We start from the raw sequence: 23,729 nt of genomic DNA, 5'->3' as shown, positions 1-23,729 counted from the left end.
AAAATTTTGAAGTTTTCCTTTTTTTTAAATATATGCGTGCGTATACATAATTGAAAAATAAAATAATAAATTTTCTAAATTCTTTTTTTTCGATTTTGGTGTGTACCAAAACGGGGCGCATTGAAAACTTCTTTTAAAAACATTGAAATAAAAATAAAAAAATTATTAAAACGCAATCAATATACATTTATTTTGTGTTTTTTCTTAGTTTTTGCTTAAATATATTTTTTGCTCACATTTCACAGCGAGCATATTATATTTCTTAATATATTTGTAAATTATCAGACTTAGGTCTCACCTTTTGGCACATATAAAACTTACAACAATATTAACAAAAATACCCAATTTACAAAGAAAAATATTTAAGGATGTCACATTTAAAATGCTCTAATAATGATCTACCTGAGGAAGAGGAACACACTGTATTATTGTGAGATGGAAAAAAGTTAAGAGTAGGTACAGACTGTCGATGAAAATAGGGGGAAATATGAGAAAACGAACTTTTTTTTTACCATTAATCAAAAAATTACAACACGATGATTACCAAAATCAATCACAGCAATACGACCTCCTAATGTAACGCAAACACCACTTGGTCTATCTATTTCATTTGGACCTCTTCCTGGACCCGTACCAACTTTCCAAAGTAAGGTACCATTATGATCAAATACTTGTATACGATTATTCCGTGAATCGGCAACAATAAAGTTACCATCATCATCACATATTACACCTTGTGGTCGCAAAAATTGACGATCACCAGTTCCTTCGCTACCCAAAAACCGTGCTTGTATAAATCCAGAATCAATAACAACTAGACGATGATTATTAAAATCGGTTACAATAATTTGACCATCTGGACTAAAGCATACACCACGCGGTGAATCAAAATGCTTCCACATGGGACTGGCACCTTCGAAACCATATTTTGATAGAAATGTACCATCTGGTCCAAACAATTGTATACGATGGTTACGTGTATCAGCTACAACTAGTTGTGATTGTGAATTAGATGCTACATCCCATGGATAATTAAATTGTCCATTTTTACAACCCTTTTCTCCAAAAGTTAAAATGAAAGTACCGTCAGACATGAAAATTTGAACACGATGATTATCTTTATCAACAACAACAATTCTACCATAAGCGTCGCAACATATACCAGCAGGGCGATCTAATTGTCCAGGTAGATTTCCGTGAGATCCAAACTTAAATAAAAATGTACCATCTGGACGAAACACTTGTATACGATTATTACTCCGATCTGCAATCAATATATTGCCACTACGATCACAACAAATACCCCATGGGCGACATAATTTACCAATTTGATCACCTTCACCCCCAAATATAATTGTCGAGCTCTTTTGATTTGGTGGTCGAACAACCACATGCTCATTTGCCCCTAATATTGGGCGACCTTTAGGTGCTGGCGATGAAGAGGGTAAATTCGATATTAATTGTTGTTGGTCTGTTGTTGAGCCTAATGCTACTGCTACGGAACTAGCTTGTACACAACCCATTGTAGCCACAGCTCGTAATAAACCCGGTTCTGGTGGGGTATACATGATAAAATCATTTTCACGTGGTATTAAATTTACTTGTAAGTTACGTAATTTTCGGAGTTCAGCTGCAGCTTTTTCATTTTTTAATAATATTTCAATTGGTGCGGAATTTTCTAAGGCTTCACCTAGAAGATCTGTAGTGCGAGCCAATCGAGATAGTGCTAATCTTAAACCGTCCATTTGTACTAGTAATGTTCGACCTTTTAACTGCCGCGCACGTTCAATTCGACCGATTAATTCTCGTTGACGTTCTTCGATTGCCGCAACAAAACGTCGAATTGTGGATCGTACTTCACTTGTTGCGCGATTTGCTCGCGCTTCAACAGCTTCAGCCATTTGCTGTCCTAATTCTAACGACTCTTTAACAGCTTGTGCTCCTGTCCGTGCATCAGCCATTAATGCCAAACATGCTGATTGTGCTCCAGCTAGAGCATCTTGTATGTATGCTAAAGAATGTCCACGATGCTCATTCATGGCACATGTACCACAAGAACCCGCGATGCATGTTTCACAATACAATAATTTTGGTTCACAATGAATATCGCAAAGGCCTAAATTTGGCGGTGATGATGCATTACTACCATTCTTATTCCCATTGCGTATTCTTTGTCCATTTTCGTATGGTTTACTTGTGCTAATAATTGAGGCATTTTTGCGATCTTTTGCATTTAATTGTTGCATACATGTCTCGCATAACGATTGGCCGGTATGTTGCTGTTGCAGTTCTTGATTTGGTGACGCATTATGTGATTGTATAATTTGTCTATGGCAATTATTACATCGATTACCACCATTTTGTTGTTTTTGTGTTGCATTATTGTTTGGTAGTGAATTGAGTGCAGGTGATCCAGATGATGCATGTGACGAATTTGCATCATCATCAACATTGACGGATTGCAACAACTCATTTAAAAATGCATCTACTGAACTTTGTTCAGATTCTTGTGAGGATGTTGATATTGATAATGTTGATGTTGGCACGTAATTTGATCCTAGACACGACGACATTGCACTGGGAAGAGGATAAAATGATGAACTTGTGTATAAAGCATTCGTAAAATATTCGGGAGCAATTGGTCTTGGAGGCATCCTGTAAATTAATAATTTTTAATATAAATTTTTTAATCAATTATGTTAAGTGCATTCAGATATAACGTATATTTCTATTTTTGAAGTGTTAATTTATAGTTATTTAGGCGTATCCGAAATTTCGCTTCAAAATATGGATTAGAAATCATTAATGAACCTATTTCAAATACTTTTCAAGCTAAGTTGGGTACCACTTTAAGCTATATCTTTGACACCATCATTCACCTCTTAAAACCTTCTAGAAAATGATCTCTACGAGACTATATCTTTACTAACGTCGGTAATATTTACTTACTTCGAAATTAAGTAATATGTCTGAACAATTTTGGCATCAATGCTAGGTATGAAGAAAAGGTCGTTTTGGTTGGATAGTTGAGTAAAAATTTTATTGGCATATTTTTCAAGATCATTAATTCTAAAATATTTTTCAAGAAACTTATTCTAGGACTTTCTATCTTTATTTGTTTTCATTACGAAAATAAATTTAATAACTATACGGGATACATGAATGGCACTTCCAAAAAAAATATTTTAAAAGAAATTTTACAAAAATTTTACCATTTAAGAATTCAAACATTTCAAAATCAAATTGAGTGTTGATGAATGCCTTCGTTTTTTGATTTTTATATTTACACCTCAGACTGTTCAGAATAATTTATTTATTTATTTTTTATTATTATAAATATTTAGAAAATTTGAACAATTCGATTCAAATGAAAGCTAAATTTTTCGGTTTTTTATACAATCAATTCTAGAAAAATTGAATAGGAAAATGATTATTAGAATATATTTATGTGAAAAATGAGTTTTAGAAAATAAGTCTTAGATTCCTATGTCCCAATGCAAACCTTTCTTATAGAATATTCTTGGAACAATGTAATTAATAGACGAACCTAACAAATGTGGCTGCCATTTCCAAATAGTATAAATAAGATATCATAAATGTTTTCCAAGCATATTTATCATCAAATAATTTCCAGTATATTTGCATAACAATTTAACAAATCAAACTCCACGTCTAATGTGTACAATAACACTATAAAATTTACTCAAAAATGAAATCCGTAATAATAATAAATAAATAATTTTTGAATTTTAAATAAAAACTTGTGTCATTTGAGAACATTAATGTAGCCTAGTAACTAATATACATATAATAGAAACTTTGATTTTTAATCAAAATAATCCAAACTTTTATTTGCGAACTAGCGAACTTTCAAAAAAAATAATACAAATTCAGAGATTTTACAAAAAAAAGTACATCGAAGTCACTTAGCAAGTATCAAAAATGACAATCGTTAAAACTTAAAGTTTATCTAAATATATTTATACATACATATATATAGCAGTGAGTAAAAAGATGAACGAGTATAACATAATATGTTTCAGAAATTTTTGGAACTTTCAAAAAACTACTTGAGAATTTGCGAGAGAGCAAAGAGAATGATACCTGAAAGTCTGAGTTAAAGAGAAATAATTATACTAAGAGCAACAAGAGGGATACTGCTAATGGATCCTTAGCACCCAGGCTTAACAATCCTCTGTGTCCTCCTTAAAAAAAAATTAATGTCCTGCAAAGGTGCTATTTTGAGCGAATGAAGCTAGAAAATTCTACCCAGACCTTAGGCACCGCAAATTGCTCGCGGCTTCTCAGTCGAGTTTGCTCCCAGGGTCGATGGAAGCAAAGTTTTGGGCTGAAATTTTCTATATCTGACTGACTGACTCCCTGTAGGCATCTATAGGCTTAAGTAAGCTCCATGTATGATGGAGGTTTCATCGTCCCCCAAGTCCGAAGTAAAGATTCAAACTATTATTTTAAGCTATTTTGAATTTTCGAATTATAAGTTTTTAAATTTTCAAAAGTGCATTAAAGTATGAATTACAGCTAAGAAATTATAAAATTTTTGCCGGCATAAAAATAACGTAAAAAGATTTTTCAAATCATTAAAAATTATTATAAATGTGTATTGATTAAAATATTTGGCATTCAAACCCTCATGTAGCCCAGCCTACATCAATAACTTCATCCCTGTCGTAAGATCTTAAATATATGTGACGTAAATACAAGAAGGGATGCTTGAACAATATCTATCTTAATTTAATTTTTTTTATTTACAAACATCAAACAAAATTAAAAGAACAAAGCATTTCATTAAAATAAAAAGCTACTGAAAGAATAATTAAACATTCTTTCTGTTGTTATTACAAGAAAAAAAAATCAATATTTTGAATTTAATTAATATACAAACATTTTTGGGGATGAAAAAAAGAATACAAAATATAAACACACTTATAATGATTAGGGAGGATGTTACATATAGAATAGCCTTGAAATAAACGCATGCGTTTCGTAGACTACCTCACAAGTAGACTGTTAGGGTAGGTCACAAAATGCAAGAACACTACATTGCACCGTTATCCAAAACAAAATCTTTTTTTCTACTTAATAAAAACAACAAACTCCAAAAAAAAAAAAAAAAACAAATTATAATAGAAACTAACAAAAAAATTTGGATCCATAAAATAAAAATCTACTGCAAAAATTACCCTTGATAAATAAACCGAATTAAAAAAATTTCTACTTGCCAGAAACAATAAATTTTTAACAAAAAATAATCATACCTGGATTCGAATAGACGAATATAAACACCATTTAATTTTGAAAGATAAGAAAACCAAAAAAGAAATGTTTTTAAACGTCTAAAATAGACGTAAACGAAGTATTAAATTAACACATTTTAACGAAACGGCACTACGTTAGGAACTAAATTTGGTGAATAGTAATAGCAACATATTCTGTGTGACTCAGTTATTCACCCAAGCGCTAGTTATAAACCAACCCCTTACTTCTTACACGAACACATTTGAAGTTCCCCCTTGTGAGGGATGGAATACTTCTGCAAAATATAACAAGGGTTGTATTTTGTCAATAACAAACGTTAGTTCTATATTTAATATTTATTTATTATGGTATTGTGTAGTGCGTGTATTCTATAGGGTGTACAGAATATTTTATTTTAGCAATATATTTTTTGGTAATGATATTGCAGAATCATGACCTCACCTATTTTTGGGCATAAAAAAAAATTTGAACACGTGAAATATTTACATACAAAGGGTAAGGGAGAGAGCTGAAAATTTGCCACTGAAAAGGCATTTCCTTAATATTAACTGTCAAAGTCATTTTGTTGGGGCTGTAGAGGTGCATAAAGCGGTATAAAAAAAGACAGTGAGAGATTTCGATATAAAAAACACGGTGGGAGTGTTGGAAAGTTAATATCCACAAAAGGAACTTCTTTGACATTAACTTCACTCACATTCTAATTTCAAACTTCCTAGATCAATTCGCAGTCATTGTGGGGGTGGCAATTTGATAAATCAAATTCTGAAGGGGTCACAATAAAAAGCACTTCAGTGACATTCGCTGAAACTATATACAAATTTTCAACTCTCTAGCTTAATTTGGAGGGACTCTATATATGCGCAAAACCTTAATAAGGCTGAAAAAGGGAATTTCCATCAAATATGCTGATATCAAACTCACTCGACTCGATTTCATTGTTGATTTTTAATTGGAAGATGGTTTTTTGCTAAATAATATGTGCGATTTTTCTTCTTCCAAACGCCATCGTTAAAAAACTGTAATCCCATAAAGTAAAAATAAAATTAAACTGACCACAAAGTTCTTTTTGCAACACCCTATATATACATACGCATATTTTTTGACTAGATAATTTTTACCTCTATGCACATGCCTATGTTATTGAGATTATACATTCCACTTTACAATTTTTATATTGAGTAAATATACGTCGTGTATCTTTATCTCTGAAAGGTTTACAAAATATGGCATTAAAATTTTGAGTGCTTATTTTGAACCCTTTTTTTGTAACTACCACACAAGACCGCTAGCTGAAGTGTTCGCTTCTTCGTTCGCTTGCCAGAGATACAACACATTATTTATTTGAAAATGGAAATAATATTTGGTCACAAATCAATTTCTGAGCTTCCCATCAACAGTTGAGTTATTATGAGGCAGAAAGTCTTTTCCCTATCCTCCAACCTATTTCCAATCCTCTATTTTTTACATGTTGCAAACTATATAAAGGTTACAACCTTCGGTGCGAGAAGTCACGGTAATTTCATTCCAATCTTTCAAAGGCTCGTAATCAATGCGCTTTCTCCCGAAGTCCCGAATTTAAATAAATATATTTATCGATAATAATTAATACATAAGGAGTACAGTCTTCTGTTCTTGTATATGGAGGTTTGAGGGCTCACAGACAATTTTTGGTACTGTAAATCTGTAAATTGTTTCGCTAATAAATAAGCAATAATTTGAGTATTCTTAATATTTATTTTATTGAAAAATAATTAAAGAGAAGTGTATTGAAAATAGCATTCAACTATAAATAAATTACGTAAAATAGAAGTTATCTTTTTGAAAATAATGCATAGTATAACATAAGCATATATAGATAAAATCCTTTTAAAGGACATTAAAAAATGAAGGGTGCAAAAGGGGAAAATCTAACTTTTTCCGAATATTTGAAAACCATCAGATTTATCACAGACATTTGTTAAAAAAAAAATTAAAATGAATGTGAAAATATTAATATGCCTATACTCATTTATTTTTTTGCTATATTTGCAGATTAAAACCAAATCACCGCAGTGGGTGTGAGTCGAAGTTGAGATTCGATTGTCTTTCGTCCTAAACACGAAACTATTTGAATTAGCCCTTCAAAAGCTAGGAGGGGTTGGAAATTTTATACGAATATCACCCTTCTAAAGGACTATATAGCTACCTACTAAAAAAAAGCAACCCAGCATTAGTAAAGTAAACACGAGTTGTCCTTTACATGCACTCTAAATGCTTTAAATTTAACAGTTCCTTGCTTAAGCGTGAGTCAAAAAGTCTGGTTTGAAAATATCAAAAGAGGATGAAAAATTTAACTCATATCACTGTTAACATTGCCATTGATGGAAGTTTATAACTGAAGAATTCGGTGATCAATTTCCAAAAAAATAAATAAATCAAAATTTATTTAAAAAAAATTTAATATTGATTTTAAAAATACATTTTATATAAAACATTCGAAGTTGATGGATGAAACAATTTAATAAAACAATAACAAATGTAAAATTGGAAAATACGATTACTTAAAAATTAAGACCTAAAATTATTGAATATCATAATACTCCTTTAAAATTGTAATGATATTAAACATTTTAAACGCCAATTCCTTAATCAAATCAGAATACGTCCATAAAATAATGACTTAGAGTGCTTCAATTAAAAGAGCAATTCCTTGACCACCTCCAATACATGCACTGCCAATACCATATTTACCTCCACGACGCCTGAAATCATATTTTTGTAAGTAACATAAAATCGTTTTAGTTTTAGAAATAAGTTTCTTACTTGAGTTCATGTACTAAGTGAGCTGTAATTCTTGAACCTGAAGCACCTAATGGATGTCCTAAAGCAATTGCACCTCCATTTACGTTTAATTTATTCATATCTAATTTTAATTCTTTAGCACAAGATAAAGTTTGAGCAGCAAAAGCTTCATTTATCTATAAATTAAAAAATATATATTAGATTCAAACAGTATGAGTTGGCCTCTGTTAGAAGCTGTGTGCAAGGTCGAAGTCCTGGATGTGTATTTAATTAGGATTCGGAGCTTTACTATTTTAAGCTTGTTTATATTATCGGTCATAGGGAATTTTCTGACAAATAACATACCTCGATAAGATCAATATCATTAAGACTTTTTCCTGATACTTTCAATAATTTAGCAATTGCTGGAGCAGGGCCAATACCCATAATTGATGGGTCTACACCAACTGTTGCGTACGCTACTAATCGGGCAAGTGGTTTAAGTCCTTTGTCTTTAACGGCAGATTCACTAGCTACAATAACAGCACCAGCTCCATCACAGATTCCCTGCAAAAATATAATGTTTTAAAATTTTGAATTTTCAATAATTGCTACAATATTTGAAACTTACAGAAGCCGTTCCGGCGGTTACTAATCCATTCTTCTTAAATAATGTTGGAAGTTTTTGTAAACCTTCTAATGTAGTTTTTGGCCTTGGATGTTCATCGACTTCAAATGAAACATTTTGCTTTTTCACTTTGATTTCTAATGGAGCAATTTCAGCTTTAAAACGACCTTCGTCTTGAGCTACAACAAACAAATTAAAATTGAATTCCGTAGCGAATTTTATTTATTATTATTTTTACAACAATATTTGGCTAAGAGGCGCCGTTTTGAAATAATGGGCTGCATAAAAGTATAACAAACCTGCTTTCCATAATTGTTGTGAACGTAATGCATAGTTGTCAACTTCCTCTTTTGTAATATTATATTGTTCTCCTAATTTTTCAGCGGTTTGTGCCATAGCCATTTTACAATAACTATCGGTGAGACCAACCCACAAAGAATCTTCAAAAGAGTAAGGTGCACCCAACATTGTTCCAAAACGAATATTTCTAACTACATATGGAGCCAAACTCATATTTTCAGTTCCACCAGCTAAAACAATGTTTGCTGCACCACATTGAATTTCCTACAGAAACAATTGCTTGTAAAAAAATTTTAATTTTTTATTTTTAAGGACCCAAGGTCGCTAAAAACAAATTTTAAAAAAGCAAGCTACCAAATTTTTTAATACAATTTCAGCTTGATATTCATATGAAAAGTATTTCTATTCTCAAAATTGTATGACAGCACTAATTTTTTTGTATTAATTGTTTTATTTCATAAGAGTTTGTGAATTAAAAAATTAATTTTAAATATTTGTTGTACGAATATCAAGGTGAGTTGATTAATTTTGATAGTTTAGTTAGTAAAAATTCCTAAATTTTCGTCATTCGTTTTTATCGCGATTGGGTTCCCTTTAAATTTTATAAAACTAACTTGAGCTCCATTGACAATTGATTGGAATCCAGATCCACATAATCTGTTAATAGTTAAAGCTGGTACTTCATTTGGTATTCCAGCTTTTAATGCAGAATGGCGAGAAACGAATGCTCCATCCCCTGTAGAAACTTGTAATACATTACCAACAACGACAGAATCAACATCTTGTGGTTTAAGATTTGCTGACGCTAATGCAGCTTTGGAAGCAGCTGTTTGCATATCTGCTGGAGTTGCATTTTTTAAGGCACCTCCCATGGTACCAAACGCAGTACGTTTGGCTCCAACGATGAAAACACCTTAAAAGGATATTTACATATTAGCAAGTAATTAATTTATTTAAAAATTATTAGAAATCATACCTTTTGCTAAACTAGCCATATTTTTATATGTAGTGAAATGGACGAAGTTTTCACAAAAAATAAATTAACACAAATTTGTTCTATAGTATATATTTACATAAACTGTTTATCTCTGACTAGTCCAAAAGTCAACTATTTGAGTAAAATATACTTAGTAATGGTGAAAAGACACGGTGGTCTATAAAAAAAGATCCAAAGTCCATTTACATTAGTACATAACAAATCTCATATGGAATACACTGTTATTTTTATACTATGCATATATGTAATATGCAAGGTATACTAAGTTTAGTCCCAAGTTTGTAACGCTTAAAAATATTGATGCTACGAACAAAATTTTGGTATAGGTGTTCATAAAATCACCTAATTAGTCCATTTCCGGTTGTCCGTCCGCCCGCCCGTCCGTCTGTGGGCACGATAACTCAAAAACGAAAAAAGATATCAAGCTGAAATTTTTACAGCGTACTCAGGACGTAAAAAGTGTGGTCGAGTTTGTAAATGAGCAACATAGGTCAATTGGAACTTGACCTATGGGTCCGTAGGACCCATCTTGTAAACCGTTAGAGATAGAACAAAAGTTTAAATATAAAAAATAATTATCAAAAATAAACAACTTTTGTTTGAAACATTTTTTCGTAAGCATCACTGTTTACCCGTGAGGGCGCAAATTAGGCGTAAATTGTATAGTATATATTATATAAATTGTATATGTATGTACAATGTGATAGAGTAATCAACATTATTTATGCATGGTATTTCAACAATTAACTCAGTCAATTGTTTGTTTTCACTTGTTATGTAAAGGATATTTGTAACGATCCAATTAAAAATTGTTTACTCAATCAAGTTCAATAACAAGTTTGTTGTTCATTGTACCAAAATTGATTGAAAATCAAATTAAGATTGATTTTTATTCAAACCTTATTATAATTATTTTCAATTTGGGCTGTGGGCTTGGTGTCTATATTAAGTTTATAACCTTAAAGTCACAAACCTTATTTATCAAATTGTACCTTTGATCGTATCGTATGATAAAATTTTTGTAAAATTTTGCTCGTCTACATTATATTTTATAAAATCTTAATGAATATTATTTAATAGAAGAAAACAGGTCCGGTACAGAGTTCATAAAACAATTCAATAAACATAAATTTTGATTATGGTTATTTTCCCTCGATGTAATGCTTAAAATTATAATTTTAGCTTCGAATAAATTCAGTATTGAGATTAATGTGGGATATTAAGAGACAAAAGATACATTTAAATTTCCAAACTTTTCACATACAACAACAAAAATAGTTGTCGTTATCGATTAAACCGTAAATTATCTACAGCCTTCAAATAATCTTATGACGAATTTTATTGTTTAACTATAAACATTAAAACACATTTACTCGAAAGATAATCCACACTAAAAACAAATTTGACATGAAAAATTCATGTTCATATTAATTATAGACATTTAAAATTATTTACTTAAAATTTCTAATAACTTCGAGTTAAGACTTATTCCGTAAAATACATTTTTCTGAGTTTGCTGGCTTTTAGAACCAGTAACTTAGAATAGATAAGATTGGCTAAAAGAGGCATATCATTATGCTGTTTATATCCATCAATAGAAAGGCATATCTATCATATTGCAGTAAATTTCATTTTCAACAACTTTGCTTTTTAGAATTTAGAAACGATACAAAAGCATTATCTAATTAATTATACACCAGATCCTTAAACTGTAAAATAACTATATCTAAGTTTTCCCAACACCCTGCATAGATGAGTCGCTTAAATTAAGTGTTGAAATGAAATTAAAAGTAACTGTAATGCGTTTTATAAAATATCGAACTTTCACTTGGTCGAATGTAATTCAGGTTTAAAACTTTACCTATAGTAAAAAAATTCGACTTACTCAAATAATTCTTATTTAATGAAATTCCTTATTTAATCGTTTAATTGTTTTTATTCTTATCATAAGTTTTGCAAATAACTGTAATATTTTTAAATTATTTATTCACTTGATGATAACATCAATATTATAACATAAACAATATGTTTATCTTTTTGCATATTATTCAATTTAAATAAAAAATAATGTATTATTGTACACATTTACGGGTGATTATTATTATTAATTGCACAATTAGTAGGTGTATCCTACGTATCGTAAGTTGTATAATACGTATCCACATAGAGAAAACGATGAAACCGTTTAAAAATCGATCCAAGTGAAGGTTCTCGAGATATCAGCTGGACAGCTGGATATAAAATTATAAATCTTTTATATTTTTTCAAATATCTTTACTAAAACTTGAGTTATTGTAACCGAACGAGAATGATTAGATTAAGATACATTTGAAGAAATTTTTTCAAAATTCCATCATCAGTACAAGAGCAATAGCTCCATTTCTTTCGGCAATTCGCTAATACGAATACAATTTAATAAATTTAAAGGAATAGCTACACAAATAATTTTAATTTAGGTATAAACATTGTTAAATTTTATCCAAAAATATTTATTTAAAAAAATAATAATAATACAAATTTAAAATTAAGTTTGTGACGCTGTAGGAATTGGATCAATTTTTGGTGGAGCTAAAGATTGATATAGCTTTGAGACAGCAGTTTGTACAATTTGTTGAAAAATTTCATCTTCTGGACAACTTACATCCTAAAAAAAGTTATAATAAATATAATTAATCACAAAGAGATATATAATTTTAATATATATACAATTATACATACCATATTAACTAAGTCAATATTAGCTTTCTTTCCGTCTACTGTCACATGTAAACGTTCACCCTTAAAGATTTTAGGAACAGATTCTTCTCCAAACATTTCTTGCAACATTTCAATTAAGCATTCCTGCGAAAAGATAATGACTTTAAAATAAACTTTCGCGAGTCAAGGTATACATTTTCGGCTTCTGAAGTGAGGATATCTTATATGCTACCCGTAAAATTTTTCAAGTAAGAGTTAAAAAGACATTCGAAACTAGATTGGTCGTTGAATTTGCCATGTAGTAGCTGTTATCAAGAAAACATGGTACACAAATCATAACTTGGTTATTCGACGGCCAGGCTCTAATTGCAAAAGACCTATATAATACACACGCGACAGATCCCACCCTCAAGCTAAAAATTAAATAGAAGAAAATTGATCGCAAAATTTCCTGAATTAAAAAGAAATATACATAAAACAAATTTCGGATTTTTATTTAAACATCTATATCAATATTTAAAGACTTTTAGACAATTATTATCGCAGTGTACTTACCTTAAAATGCATTCTGTCAAGTTTAATTGCTCTTGTTAATTGTTTTGTTGGGGCATCTAAACTTTCTGCTTGTAAAATAGCTGTTAAAACAGCATCTGCATACATATCGTTTACAGGATTTGCAATCCACTAAAAATGTAAGTAATGTTTGTTTGGAGAACTCATAAAAAATAGAATTGTGTATATGCTCAAGCTTTTAAATTTCAAAATTTAATTGTTTAAAAATTGATACATACCTCTAAGGTCACAATTTTATTTTCAATTGAAACTTCAATATTTTTAAATACTTTAAATTTCTTTTCACCGTCTAATGTTTCAATTGTACCAGCTAATTGGCAAATTAAATGCCTTAATACTGACAATGATCCTCCATAATAAACACTCTGTCGTTGAATAATCTGACTCATGTTCATGTCTGTGTATTCTAAAAAAACAGGCAAAGAATTTGTAAAATGATGCAAATTTTATGATACGGAAATAACTTACTCGATAAATCTGTAGGAGCTAACATATGGTAATTGAAATTACGCTTTACTAATATTCCCGATAATTTGTGACCAGATTCTGGTTTCTCCATAGCTAATTTTCCCATTACTTTTGCAGTTTTTTCACCTCGAAAATATAATTCAACTGCATGTGTATTTCGAGGATTATGAAGTTGTATACTACAATTTGGATCGTCTTCATATTCTCGTTGTAATGCAGCTTTTAATCGGCCCATTTCATTTTGTTCTCCGTGCACCAAAACCTTTTGAAAATTATTTGTGAATTACAATGTATATTCGCAAAAAATGTAGTTCTGAACTCATCAAATAAAGGAATCTTAAGAAGCCTTTAGCTTCGATACGCTAGTGGTATGTAGCGGCCGTAATATAGAAAAAGCAAATCCTAGATAAGGTCCTCGCTTTTTTAGAAAATATGGTAATTTTGTGAAAAAAGGTTCAAATTGGCGTGTTTATCGATAAATCAATAAATTTTCTAAAAAGTATATAAATATTATGAAAAAGAAGGCCAAAAAGATTCTAAAAGAATATTATAAAAAAGACTTCTTTGAACTTATTTCGATGTTTCTATGCAACAAAATATTTCTGACATTTCTTTTCCAAAAATAATCCATTAAAAGATCATATATGAACGATCTAACGTATGAAGAAGCGTGTTAGGAAAAACAAAATTAAAATGGATTCATACGTTAAAAATTATGAAAATCTTACCACATGTGGTGGTTTTAAAATCCTAATAAATTCACTTGTTTGCTGATAATCTGTATGCGCTGAAAATGATATATAATCAACTGATAATTTTAATGGTAATTTTTGTCCAGTCATTGTAGTAATTTCTTCCGGTTCGCTTAAAATTGTTTTTGCTAACGTGCCTTCGACGCAATAACCAGCAATTATTACTCCATTTTTAGGATCTGTGCACCAGGATTCGAATAATTCTCTTGATAACCCACTTTGCATCATACCTGGTGATGCCATAACGACACATGGACCAACATCATCAAAATGATCAATTCCCTACCAAAAATTATAAGAATATTTATTTATTAATTATTACGGGAAATAACCAGCCAGTTATAATAAATTTTACAAAATTATTTTAGCTAAAATAATTTACCTTTAAGTTGGATATGTGTTTGAAAACAAATGGATTGTTAACAGCTATTTGCCTTCGAATTCTTTCATTCATGGCATTCACATACGTTTGATACACAGCCATACATTTTTTTGCTAAACTTGATGCATAATAAATTGGAACATCATGAAGTTCAGGATGTTGACTCCAATATTCATCTAGAAAATTATAAAAAAAATAAATGAATATTCCCTATTGGATACGTTATACTATTTAAATATTTCACATTACCTAAAATTAGGAGAAGCTCTTGAGCTCGCCCTAAAGCGAATACTGGAATTAAACATCTTCCACCACGACTCACAATATCATGAACTAAATTTGTAAATCGACTTTCACGTTCTTCTCGTTTTTCGTGTATATGAGTACCATATGTAGATTCCTAAAACAGCCAACCATTTAGAAACTAGATTTTAAATATCACCAAATAATATTACCGTTATTAGAACATCGGGATGAACTGTAGGAATTTCGGCTGCCATTAAATGCCGATCTTCTTGGCGGGAAAAATCACCAGTGTACAAAATCTTGAAAAAAATAATTAATAAATTTTTACACTAATTTTATTACCGTTTATATTTATGCTTACTTTAACTCCAGCTATTTCAATCATAAACATAGCAGCTCCCAAAACATGGCCAGCATTATAAGCCCAAAATTTTATGCCTAACACGTCTTTTTCTTCGTGAAAATTTAGAGTTTCAATTTTATCCATACTTGCTTCTAAGTCAGACTCTGTGTACAACATTTGTTCAGTTGAAATATTACTAACTTTTATATAATCTGATAATAACCAACGATATATAGCTTTCGTAGCGTGAGTCATAAAACATCGACCCTTAAAGCTTGTCTTTAATAAAAACCAAGGCAGAGCTCCGCTGTGATCCAAGTGAAAACTAAAATTATATGTAAAATATTATGAACATTTAGTAGAGCAAAAAATTGACGGGGAGAGTACGATAACTGTGGCACCACGATTTGACGATGGAGTATGGTTAAATAAAGTAAAACAAATCGAAAATGAAGGGTGATAATTTTCGGACACAATCGTGTGTTCAGCGTGTATGAGGTTTCGTTAGTTAAGTCGAACTATTCTGGGTCTTAGAGTTTTTATCTAAGTACGTCTCACGCTAGAGAAGCTGGTTTTTACGTATAGCTTCATCCTAATATTTCAATTTAAGTTTATTTCAATTCAAGCAAGTTTATTCTTCAAGTTTAAAACTGATTAAAAAAAAAGTATACTAACTGAGAAATAAGAAGTAAATCAATTTCATCTGCCTCAATTAAATCAACGAACGGTAAAGCATCCATGCCTGATAATCCAGGATGTATCCCACAATCTAACTACAATACAAAATTAAGGAATTAAAAAATAATATAGGACATTATAATTGAGTGTAGAAATTAATAATTGTTTACCATAATTTTCTTTCCTTTGAATTCTAACATAATACATGATCGCCCAACTTCTTGACCAGCACCCCTGCAAAAAGGAATCAAACATTAAAATAACTTCGACGAAATACAATTAAAAAAAGACTCATTTACAAAAAATAGACTGGATCCAAACAGTTAAGGAATGGATCGTTAAATATTGATCATGTTGGGTTCTATATTAGGCTAAAATTATTAGTAAACCTACAAAGGTCTGATTAATAAGTGATCGCTTTCTTCTGCAGGGACTTGAGTTTCTGGTTTACGTTTTGTTGACATTTTATCAAATATTTATTTCGTTATTTAAATAATCAGCTTTTTTTATTTATCTAAACATAAAATGTCAATTGCCAAATGCCGGTTAACATTTCCGACGTAAAATTATTATTTCCATATGGTGGTTGTAATAGTTAAGAACGAGATCTGTTTATCTTTGTAAAAGGTTTCGGCATTCTACCATAGATGGCGACAGTCAATAGTATGCTAAAATAAAAATAGATGTCAATAAGTTTGATATTTCTAAATTTCCGATTCTTGATTTGATGGAATTACTCGAATTTTAATTATGATCAAAATTTTTGAGTTGGTTAAGTTTTGTGAAATTCAAAAACATTTGGTGCTTTCATGAAGAAACCTTTATAATAAAATTCAACCGCTCGTAAGTTTTAAAATTAATGTCTATAATTACCAGATAAAATTGTAAAGAAAATTTATCTTATATTCTAATGGAATTTATATTTTGTGGAAGCTTGCTCAAGTCTTACCAAAGCTTAAGTCTTATACTCCATTTTTTAATTGTCCAAATAGAGAGGAACAAATAAAGGACCCATCGACTTTCGTAAAAAAAAAAAAACTTACTGTTTTCATTAAAATTTCTTGATCATTTGTAAGGCATTTTAGGAAATTCAGAAAAAAATATGATGATAAAGTTATTTTTAGATGCATGCTTATTTTCTTCTCGTTTATTTGGTCTTATTTAAGAATAGAAAGTGTTTGAGGCCATTCGAGTAATTATGATTTGAAAGAATTCAAATCAGAACCTTTTGTCAAATAGCAAGAACATTTCATAAAATGTAGGTACATGGCTAAAAAAAGCAGTCCGAGTCAAATTTTATTAGTGGATGGTCGTAACGCATACAAAAATTTTAATAGCAATTCAGCTAGTTTAAGATTAGCTATGGGTGGTACGACTTGGGCTTTAAGTGGTACGATTTTCGGGGAAAATTACCTTCATATTTTATTATTTTAATAATGAAAAATTGTACTTTCATCATTGGTGGCTGATAACTCAATTTAAAAAAATCATTGTCCGCACAAGTTTTTGGAATTGAGAAGTCTATTGGACAATAGAAATATTGTCATAATTGGTAATATCTGCGAAGATTTTAGGTTTTAAAATATATGCAAGCATTTCAATTTCTTTTGTGAAAAATCTTTACCCATCATTTGCGCCACACAACTAATTTTGATACAGGGCCCCTCCAAGGCGAATTACGCCACTGGTAATAACCAAAATTTAATAATAATTAAAAGAGAACTGATTATTATTAATACACTTAATTTTATTGGAGGTTTCCCTTAGGTGTCCGCAATTTCTCATGTATAATACAAATATTGAGACTATTTCGTGACCATTAATATTGCAAAAAATTTTTCACGATAGAGGAGTATTTTTTTCTTAGATTTAAAAGAATTTGGGCTATATATTTCCATAGTAATTCTTCTGAAGTTAGTTATTAGTATTATGATTGGACACCAAAAGAATCTGGTAACTACGAATATTTCTAAAATTCAAAAGTGTCCATTTTGTTTCAACAATGAACAAACAATTAATCAATAAGCTTTACAGTTCTTTTGTTGGATTTTCTGCAAAAGATTTTGCAACCCGTGTAGATACGCTTTCAAACTTTATAAAAATACCTGCTTGAGTCTTGGTCTAAATTTTTTTTACTATATTTTTTTACTCTAAAATCCAGGGGCGCTGGGTAATATTTTTTCTGAAAAGGGGGCGATAGGTCAAATAAGTTTGTGAATCAATGGCCTAAAAAAATAGGAGATAACAGAAATTTGTGAGGATTTAATTCGAAAACTTGAAAGGATAAGTTTGCAAATGAACGATTTTATGCCCATTTTAACTGATTATTAGAAACAAATCTGTTGTATTTATACAAAATTTCTTTTACCACCTACCGACTTCAAAAAGTCGCACTAATGGTTTCTTTTAAAATCTCTATCTTCCTGAAAGTATTAAAACAATTATTTCCTGAATAAAAAAAAAATAAAAACTTTATTCTTTTATTGTTTAATATAAAAATATACATAGATTTTTATTATTATTGTATTAAATAAATAAAATAATATTAAAAAATAAAGAATATACATATATATACATATAATATTTTCAAAATCGTTTATTAAAAACACAAAAGAATATTAGAGTTGCTTGAAAAATGTTTTATAAATAAAATATATATATATGTATTTAAAAAATAAGAAAGATTGATAATAATATTTTTCAATATAATAAAAAGATTTTTCTTCTAACATAAAAGTAAAGTTAATATCAATATTTATATGCTTTTGACATAAACATTTGAAGCGTGTATGAATTGCAATAGAGTGTTCTTCGTGTTATTATATGTGTACTGTATATAGACGATACACTATACAGATATTTATATCGAAGTATACCGAATGTACAGTTTCTTTTGAAATTTTATACCTAAAACAATGGACTGCTATTCGACAATCCAGTTAAGAAAGACTCTATCTACAGAATTTGAACCCCTTAGCTGTGTAAATAATAATAAAACTACAAATCTTTTTTTTTTTTTGTGCAGACAGTCACCAAATTAGCTATTATAGGAGTACACTATAAGAGTAATTACGATTAACTAATTCATACTGATGATGACTATGTGGTTATAGGATTACATACTTGATTTATCAAAATTGGATGAAATTTGGATGTGATACAACAAAATTGAATTTTTTGGATTCTGATGACGTCATAAAGTTAAAAAATTCGATTTTTTTGATAACACAGGTAAATTTGATCCGATCGTATTGGAATTTTTTTTGAAACCCACTAATTTTGGGTCATTCTTTTTAGCTGTAATGTCAGTTTTTCGCTAGCTATCACTTATGTGCTTAATTCCGGGACCGGGATTCCACATTCTTGAAACCTATTAGAGCTAGGTTAATTTTGATCACAAATTTGAAAAGTATGACCCAAATTTAATAGAATTACATACTTGGTTTATTAAAATTGGATAAAATTTGGATGTGATACAGCAAAATTAAATTTTTTGGATTCTGATGACGTCATAAAGTTAAAAAATTCGATTTTTTTGATAGCACGGGCAAATTTGATCCGATCTTATTGGAATTTTTTTTGAAACCCACTAATTTTGGGTCATTCTTTTCAGCTGTAATGTCAGTTTTTCGATAGCTATCACTTATGTGATTAATTCCGAGACCGGGATGCCACATTCTTGAAACCTATTAGAGCTAGGTTAATTTTGATCACAAATTTGAAAAGTATGGCCCAAATTTAATAGAATTACATACTTGTTTTATCAAAATTGGATAAAATTTGGGTGTGATACAGCAAAATTAAATTTTTTTTATTCTGATGACGTCATCAAGTTAAAAAATTGGATTTTTGGATAGCTTCAGCGAATTGATCCAATCTTATTGGATTTTTTTTTTGAAACCCATAGTTCCTTATGGAAGTTCAAAAAAGCTCCTTCTTCCCCACAGCCAAAAATGAAATTGGACGTCGACAGTTTTATTCAAGTCTACAAACGATTAATTGTACTTCGATTATTCTTTGTCAATTATTTTGAGTTTGATTTCGAATAGCATATAAATTCTAGATGATTCAACCTGTATAAATTCAGATAGATAAATAGAATATGGGAATGAAGTGATGATGGGGATTATCTGTTTCACTATTATTCTGATCTGTTTCTATTGTTGGCACATTTAATATTAAATATCAAATGGTTTTGAAAAAGGGTGGTTTGCTATATTATACTGCTTGCTACTATACTACTTTTACGGTATGATGTTGTGTATAAAAAGGGCGCTGTGTTACTCTCTCTCTGCTATGCTCTGCTTTATAAATGCACACAGTTTGTAGTTGTAGTTGTAGAACCTAACAGTGAGTTTAACACTGCAGGGTATAATTTCAACACAATGACAAATTGAACTGTTAAGCCTATTTAATGAAGAATCCTATATTATGTGCAGGTTTCGTTTTATAATTTTCATATATACAATATACTGTATACTAGATAGATATATTTATAATATGTGTCACTAAAAAAAAATTTATCGTCTGTTAAATATTTATTATTTAATATAGGATTGTATTTAGTACAATTTTTATACCCTAAATTTATAATTTGTACAGTGGTGGATTTAGTTTTTGGCCCCTCTACTCTGATTTCTCGATGTCACTTATCCGCACAAAAAAACTGATCAACTTTAAACATTTCCCAAAAACAAACATTATAATAGGACCTAATTCCGGAAATAAAATTTTGACAAAAATAATTCTTTTATAAAAAAAATTTAAGCTGTGTTGATTATGTGTCAGGATGGATCGCAATAAACACAGTATCCACATTATAAAGATCTAGAAAATTCTAACCCATGTAACTATAGCTTTGCTCGGTATTTTTTGTTTAAAAGACATTTTTTTTCGGTTAAAGATACAAATTTTATCACTAATATAAGAACCGTTTAAAATATCTTCCCACAAATACCAATTTGAATGTCACGGTAACGTATTTTATTTCGTTAAGTACGACATACACCAATAGATGTCAGGAAGAGTCATATTTTGCAGTTTATGTTTCAGTTTTTTTCTGAAAACACTGATAAGACGACGTTTTTAAAAAATGAAACCCAGCTAGATTGACTTTTCGCTTCAAAAACCCCTTGCATAGGAAATTTTATGAAAATCGTTGTAGCCATTTCCGAGATCGTTGATATATACATTTCAACTTATTATTATTCAACTATTTTCATATATTTCTCCAAAACTAGTCGGTGGAAATAAAAAAATAAAAAACTATTTAAATTAAAGTTAAAACCTTAATAAATTATTGAAAACAAAAAAACCTGTTGTGCCCAACTAAATAAGGATGTATGAGCACGATTTTATATGTATCTTTATGGTGATATGGGACAATGACGTCACTAGCCTATATCTTCTTCTTTTTTTAATTTATTTCTGCCCGAGCAGTGAGAATTCTTCACCTTGAAGTGATAAAAAATAAGTCTGGATTGGGATATCGACCTTAGAAATCCGTCAAGTGAATCTTCGTAGAATCCGTCACTTTGACAGTTTTTTTAAACAACGACTACATCAACTCGTACGCTTTAATATTAAAATATAAATCTACAATAATTTAATTATTCAAGTTTAAAATTTAATTTGGATTGGATTTCTTTCAATTAAATATAAATTGCAAATACTTATTATTAGATAGCTAAAGATATGTGATTGATGAAATTAATTGAATTGAATTTATTAAATTGGTCAATGAATACAAACCTGTTGTTGTTGTGTACAAATAATGATATTTGCATCATTTAAGGGTTGATCACTGGAGGGTGTATTATTGAATAATAGTGATGAAGAAGAATCCTCACTCACTCACTCAATTCATTCACTTACAACTAGACAATGCGTTTAGCCATGGTTATAGGTATGATAAATTCTTTTCATAATTTCCTGCTAACAATTTATTGTTTTCAACACGAAAAACGAAATTGAAAATTCAAGGTGCTTTGGCCCATCCACAATATGAAAAAAAACACATGTTATATAGGGTGTTCTATAATGGACTGCAAAACTTTGGACTTTCTAACTAAGCTGATCAAAACAAATAAAAAACTTCTTTACCAAAATTCTCTCTGAGGCTTAATTTCCGAGATATTGTTATGGGATTAAAATTAAAAAATAAATCCACGCACAGACCGTTGATAACCTGCATACGTTGAAGGTGTGCACTTACTAATAGGGGGGGGGGTTTATAAAATTGTACCCATAGGGTTTCGGGCAATATCAGAGATATTTATCTATAATCTTTTCTGAGCAAGAATCAATTGACAAAATGTGGTCCTGACATTTTACAAACTCAAATATTTGTGAACTCCTGCTCTACTAAAGGTATGATAAAAGATTCTCAGAATCAACGTATGATACCATTTTTTCTGAAAGACTTACATTTTACCCAAATATTTAAATTTTAAGAGTCGTTTCGGAATAAGTACAACATCTAGATTTATCTGAATATTATTGACCAAGTCCTTTAAAGTCACATTCACACCGCTTGCCAACATTTGAAATACGTATGAAAATATTAAGGGGGAGTGAATGATATTTATATACGCTTCAAATTTCTGCTCTTAATAGTTTCGATGGCAGTACAAACTTATCTCTACAAATTGTTTAAATCCACACATATATCCGATTCATTCCTCATCGATTAGAGAGAGGTGCTTCCCGTGTTGCATTTAAAAACATAAATAAAAGTTTGTTCTATGTAAACAATTTAGTGTAAGAATGTGTGAATTAACATGTGGAAAATATTATTCCATATTATTTGATTTTCCGATTTTGGTTTTTATCCCTTTGTACGAGTAATCAAAATTAAAGTTGTAACTAATGCAGTGTGGAATCAAAAAACTACGAGGGTTACGAGGTAATTTCGAAATTACAAAAATTAGGGTTTTGGACCGTTTTTGAAGGGACTCGAGACCTCAAAAGTTAGGAACTCAAAAACTCATGTTGCCTGATTGAAAATTGCTGCATATACCACACTTTAGAGAATTGAAACACCCATAATTTGATCACCTATAATACCCATAATTTGATCGACCTGAAACTTTGTATACGTAATTGTTTTTACTTTTGACAAAATTAAGTAATTGACGTTGCACTCCAAAGAATAAAAAAACGATTATTCGCACAGTTATTTCAAAATTTTGTAATTGCCAAGATAATATATAAATATTAAAATATGAAAAACCCATCAAAGACTATATCCTCTATTTCTCTTAAAGAGCTGGACCGATTTTGATGAAATTTTTTATGTATATTCAAATGGATTCGAGAATGGTTTACATTCACAATTCGGTCCAGTTTTCTAAAAAATTACAGTGAGGTCAGGGGTAGTGAAGACTATAGCGCGGTAGCCTGAGCCAGAGCAACGCGAGGTCTGTCAGCTAATCTCAAAATTAAAATTAAACTATTTAAGAAAATTACATGTATTTTATATCCATTTAAATTAAAAGTATTTTAGCAACTTAATTAAATTGTTTAATTTTGTAAAGTTGCGTTCAAGAAAATTAGCTAAATAAGTTCAAAAAATAACTCCAGTGAGATGACATCAATTTAACAGTACATTTTCTCTTAAGAGAAAGAGA

At 30.1% G+C, this 23,729-nt stretch overlaps 3 protein-coding genes across 5 annotated transcripts; all 3 read right to left on the bottom strand.

The window, feature by feature from the left end:
- Nucleotides 1-461: 461 nt before the first annotated feature.
- LOC123301491 (E3 ubiquitin-protein ligase TRIM71) lies at nucleotides 462-5,404 on the bottom strand. Of its 3 annotated transcripts, none has more exons than XM_044884250.1 (2): nucleotides 5,277-5,404; nucleotides 462-2,655 (listed from the first exon to the last, which is right to left on the bottom strand). In XM_044884250.1, exon 2 carries the CDS (start codon nucleotides 2,652-2,654, stop codon nucleotides 519-521), a length of 2,136 nt encoding a protein of 711 aa, XP_044740185.1. In that variant the 5' UTR covers nucleotide 2,655; nucleotides 5,277-5,404; the 3' UTR covers nucleotides 462-518. The 3 variants fall into 3 exon arrangements, with proteins under 3 accessions (XP_044740185.1, XP_044740183.1, XP_044740184.1); XM_044884248.1 differs by lacking the exon at nucleotides 5,277-5,404 and adding an exon at nucleotides 3,548-3,664; XM_044884249.1 differs by lacking the exon at nucleotides 5,277-5,404 and adding an exon at nucleotides 3,213-3,332.
- Nucleotides 5,405-7,781: 2,377 nt separating this feature from the next.
- LOC123301502 (3-ketoacyl-CoA thiolase, mitochondrial) lies at nucleotides 7,782-10,098 on the bottom strand. The gene is made up of 7 exons (XM_044884265.1): nucleotides 9,942-10,098; nucleotides 9,580-9,878; nucleotides 8,965-9,229; nucleotides 8,669-8,844; nucleotides 8,404-8,604; nucleotides 8,080-8,234; nucleotides 7,782-8,018 (listed from the first exon to the last, which is right to left on the bottom strand). Exons 1-7 carry the CDS (start codon nucleotides 9,958-9,960, stop codon nucleotides 7,937-7,939), a joined length of 1,197 nt encoding a protein of 398 aa, XP_044740200.1. The 5' UTR covers nucleotides 9,961-10,098; the 3' UTR covers nucleotides 7,782-7,936.
- Nucleotides 10,099-12,486: 2,388 nt separating this feature from the next.
- Nucleotides 12,487-16,628, bottom strand: LOC123301080 (cleavage and polyadenylation specificity factor 73). Its single transcript, XM_044883808.1, has 13 exons — nucleotides 16,495-16,628; nucleotides 16,272-16,335; nucleotides 16,099-16,196; nucleotides 15,442-15,748; nucleotides 15,290-15,379; nucleotides 15,084-15,234; nucleotides 14,835-15,010; nucleotides 14,429-14,734; nucleotides 13,701-13,962; nucleotides 13,451-13,638; nucleotides 13,215-13,343; nucleotides 12,681-12,803; nucleotides 12,487-12,606 (listed from the first exon to the last, which is right to left on the bottom strand). The coding sequence occupies exons 1-13, from the start codon at nucleotides 16,563-16,565 to the stop codon at nucleotides 12,487-12,489; spliced, it is 2,085 nt and encodes a 694-aa protein (XP_044739743.1). The 5' UTR covers nucleotides 16,566-16,628.
- Between the last annotated feature and the right edge of the window lie 7,101 nt (nucleotides 16,629-23,729).

This window comes from Chrysoperla carnea, chromosome 5 (assembly GCF_905475395.1).
Source record: "Chrysoperla carnea chromosome 5, inChrCarn1.1, whole genome shotgun sequence".
Taxonomy (NCBI): Eukaryota; Metazoa; Arthropoda; class Insecta; order Neuroptera; family Chrysopidae; genus Chrysoperla; species Chrysoperla carnea.
This window is presented reverse-complemented; position numbering and strand designations above follow the sequence as displayed.

Bases quoted from the DNA above. Each gene is read 5' to 3' on its own strand.
- LOC123301491 (XM_044884248.1), bottom strand. From the start codon at position 3,645: ATGCAAATATACTGGAAATTATTTGATGATAAATATGCTTGGAAAACA. The intron at 2,656-3,547 runs GTTCGTCTATTA...ATTAATTTACAG, and splicing joins ATGGCAGCCACATTTGTTAG to GATGCCTCCAAGACCAATTG.
- LOC123301502 (XM_044884265.1), bottom strand. The intron at 9,230-9,579 runs GTTAGTTTTATA...TTGTTTCTGTAG, and splicing joins CAATTGTCAATGGAGCTCAA to GAAATTCAATGTGGTGCAGC. The intron at 8,235-8,403 runs GTATGTTATTTG...TTTAATTTATAG, and splicing joins ATGATATTGATCTTATCGAG to ATAAATGAAGCTTTTGCTGC.
- LOC123301080 (XM_044883808.1), bottom strand. From the start codon at position 16,565: ATGTCAACAAAACGTAAACCAGAAACTCAAGTCCCTGCAGAAGAAAGC. The intron at 16,336-16,494 runs GTAGGTTTACTA...TCCTTTTTGCAG, and splicing joins CACTTATTAATCAGACCTTT to GGGTGCTGGTCAAGAAGTTG. The intron at 16,197-16,271 runs GTAAACAATTAT...TTTGTATTGTAG, and splicing joins TCAAAGGAAAGAAAATTATG to TTAGATTGTGGGATACATCC.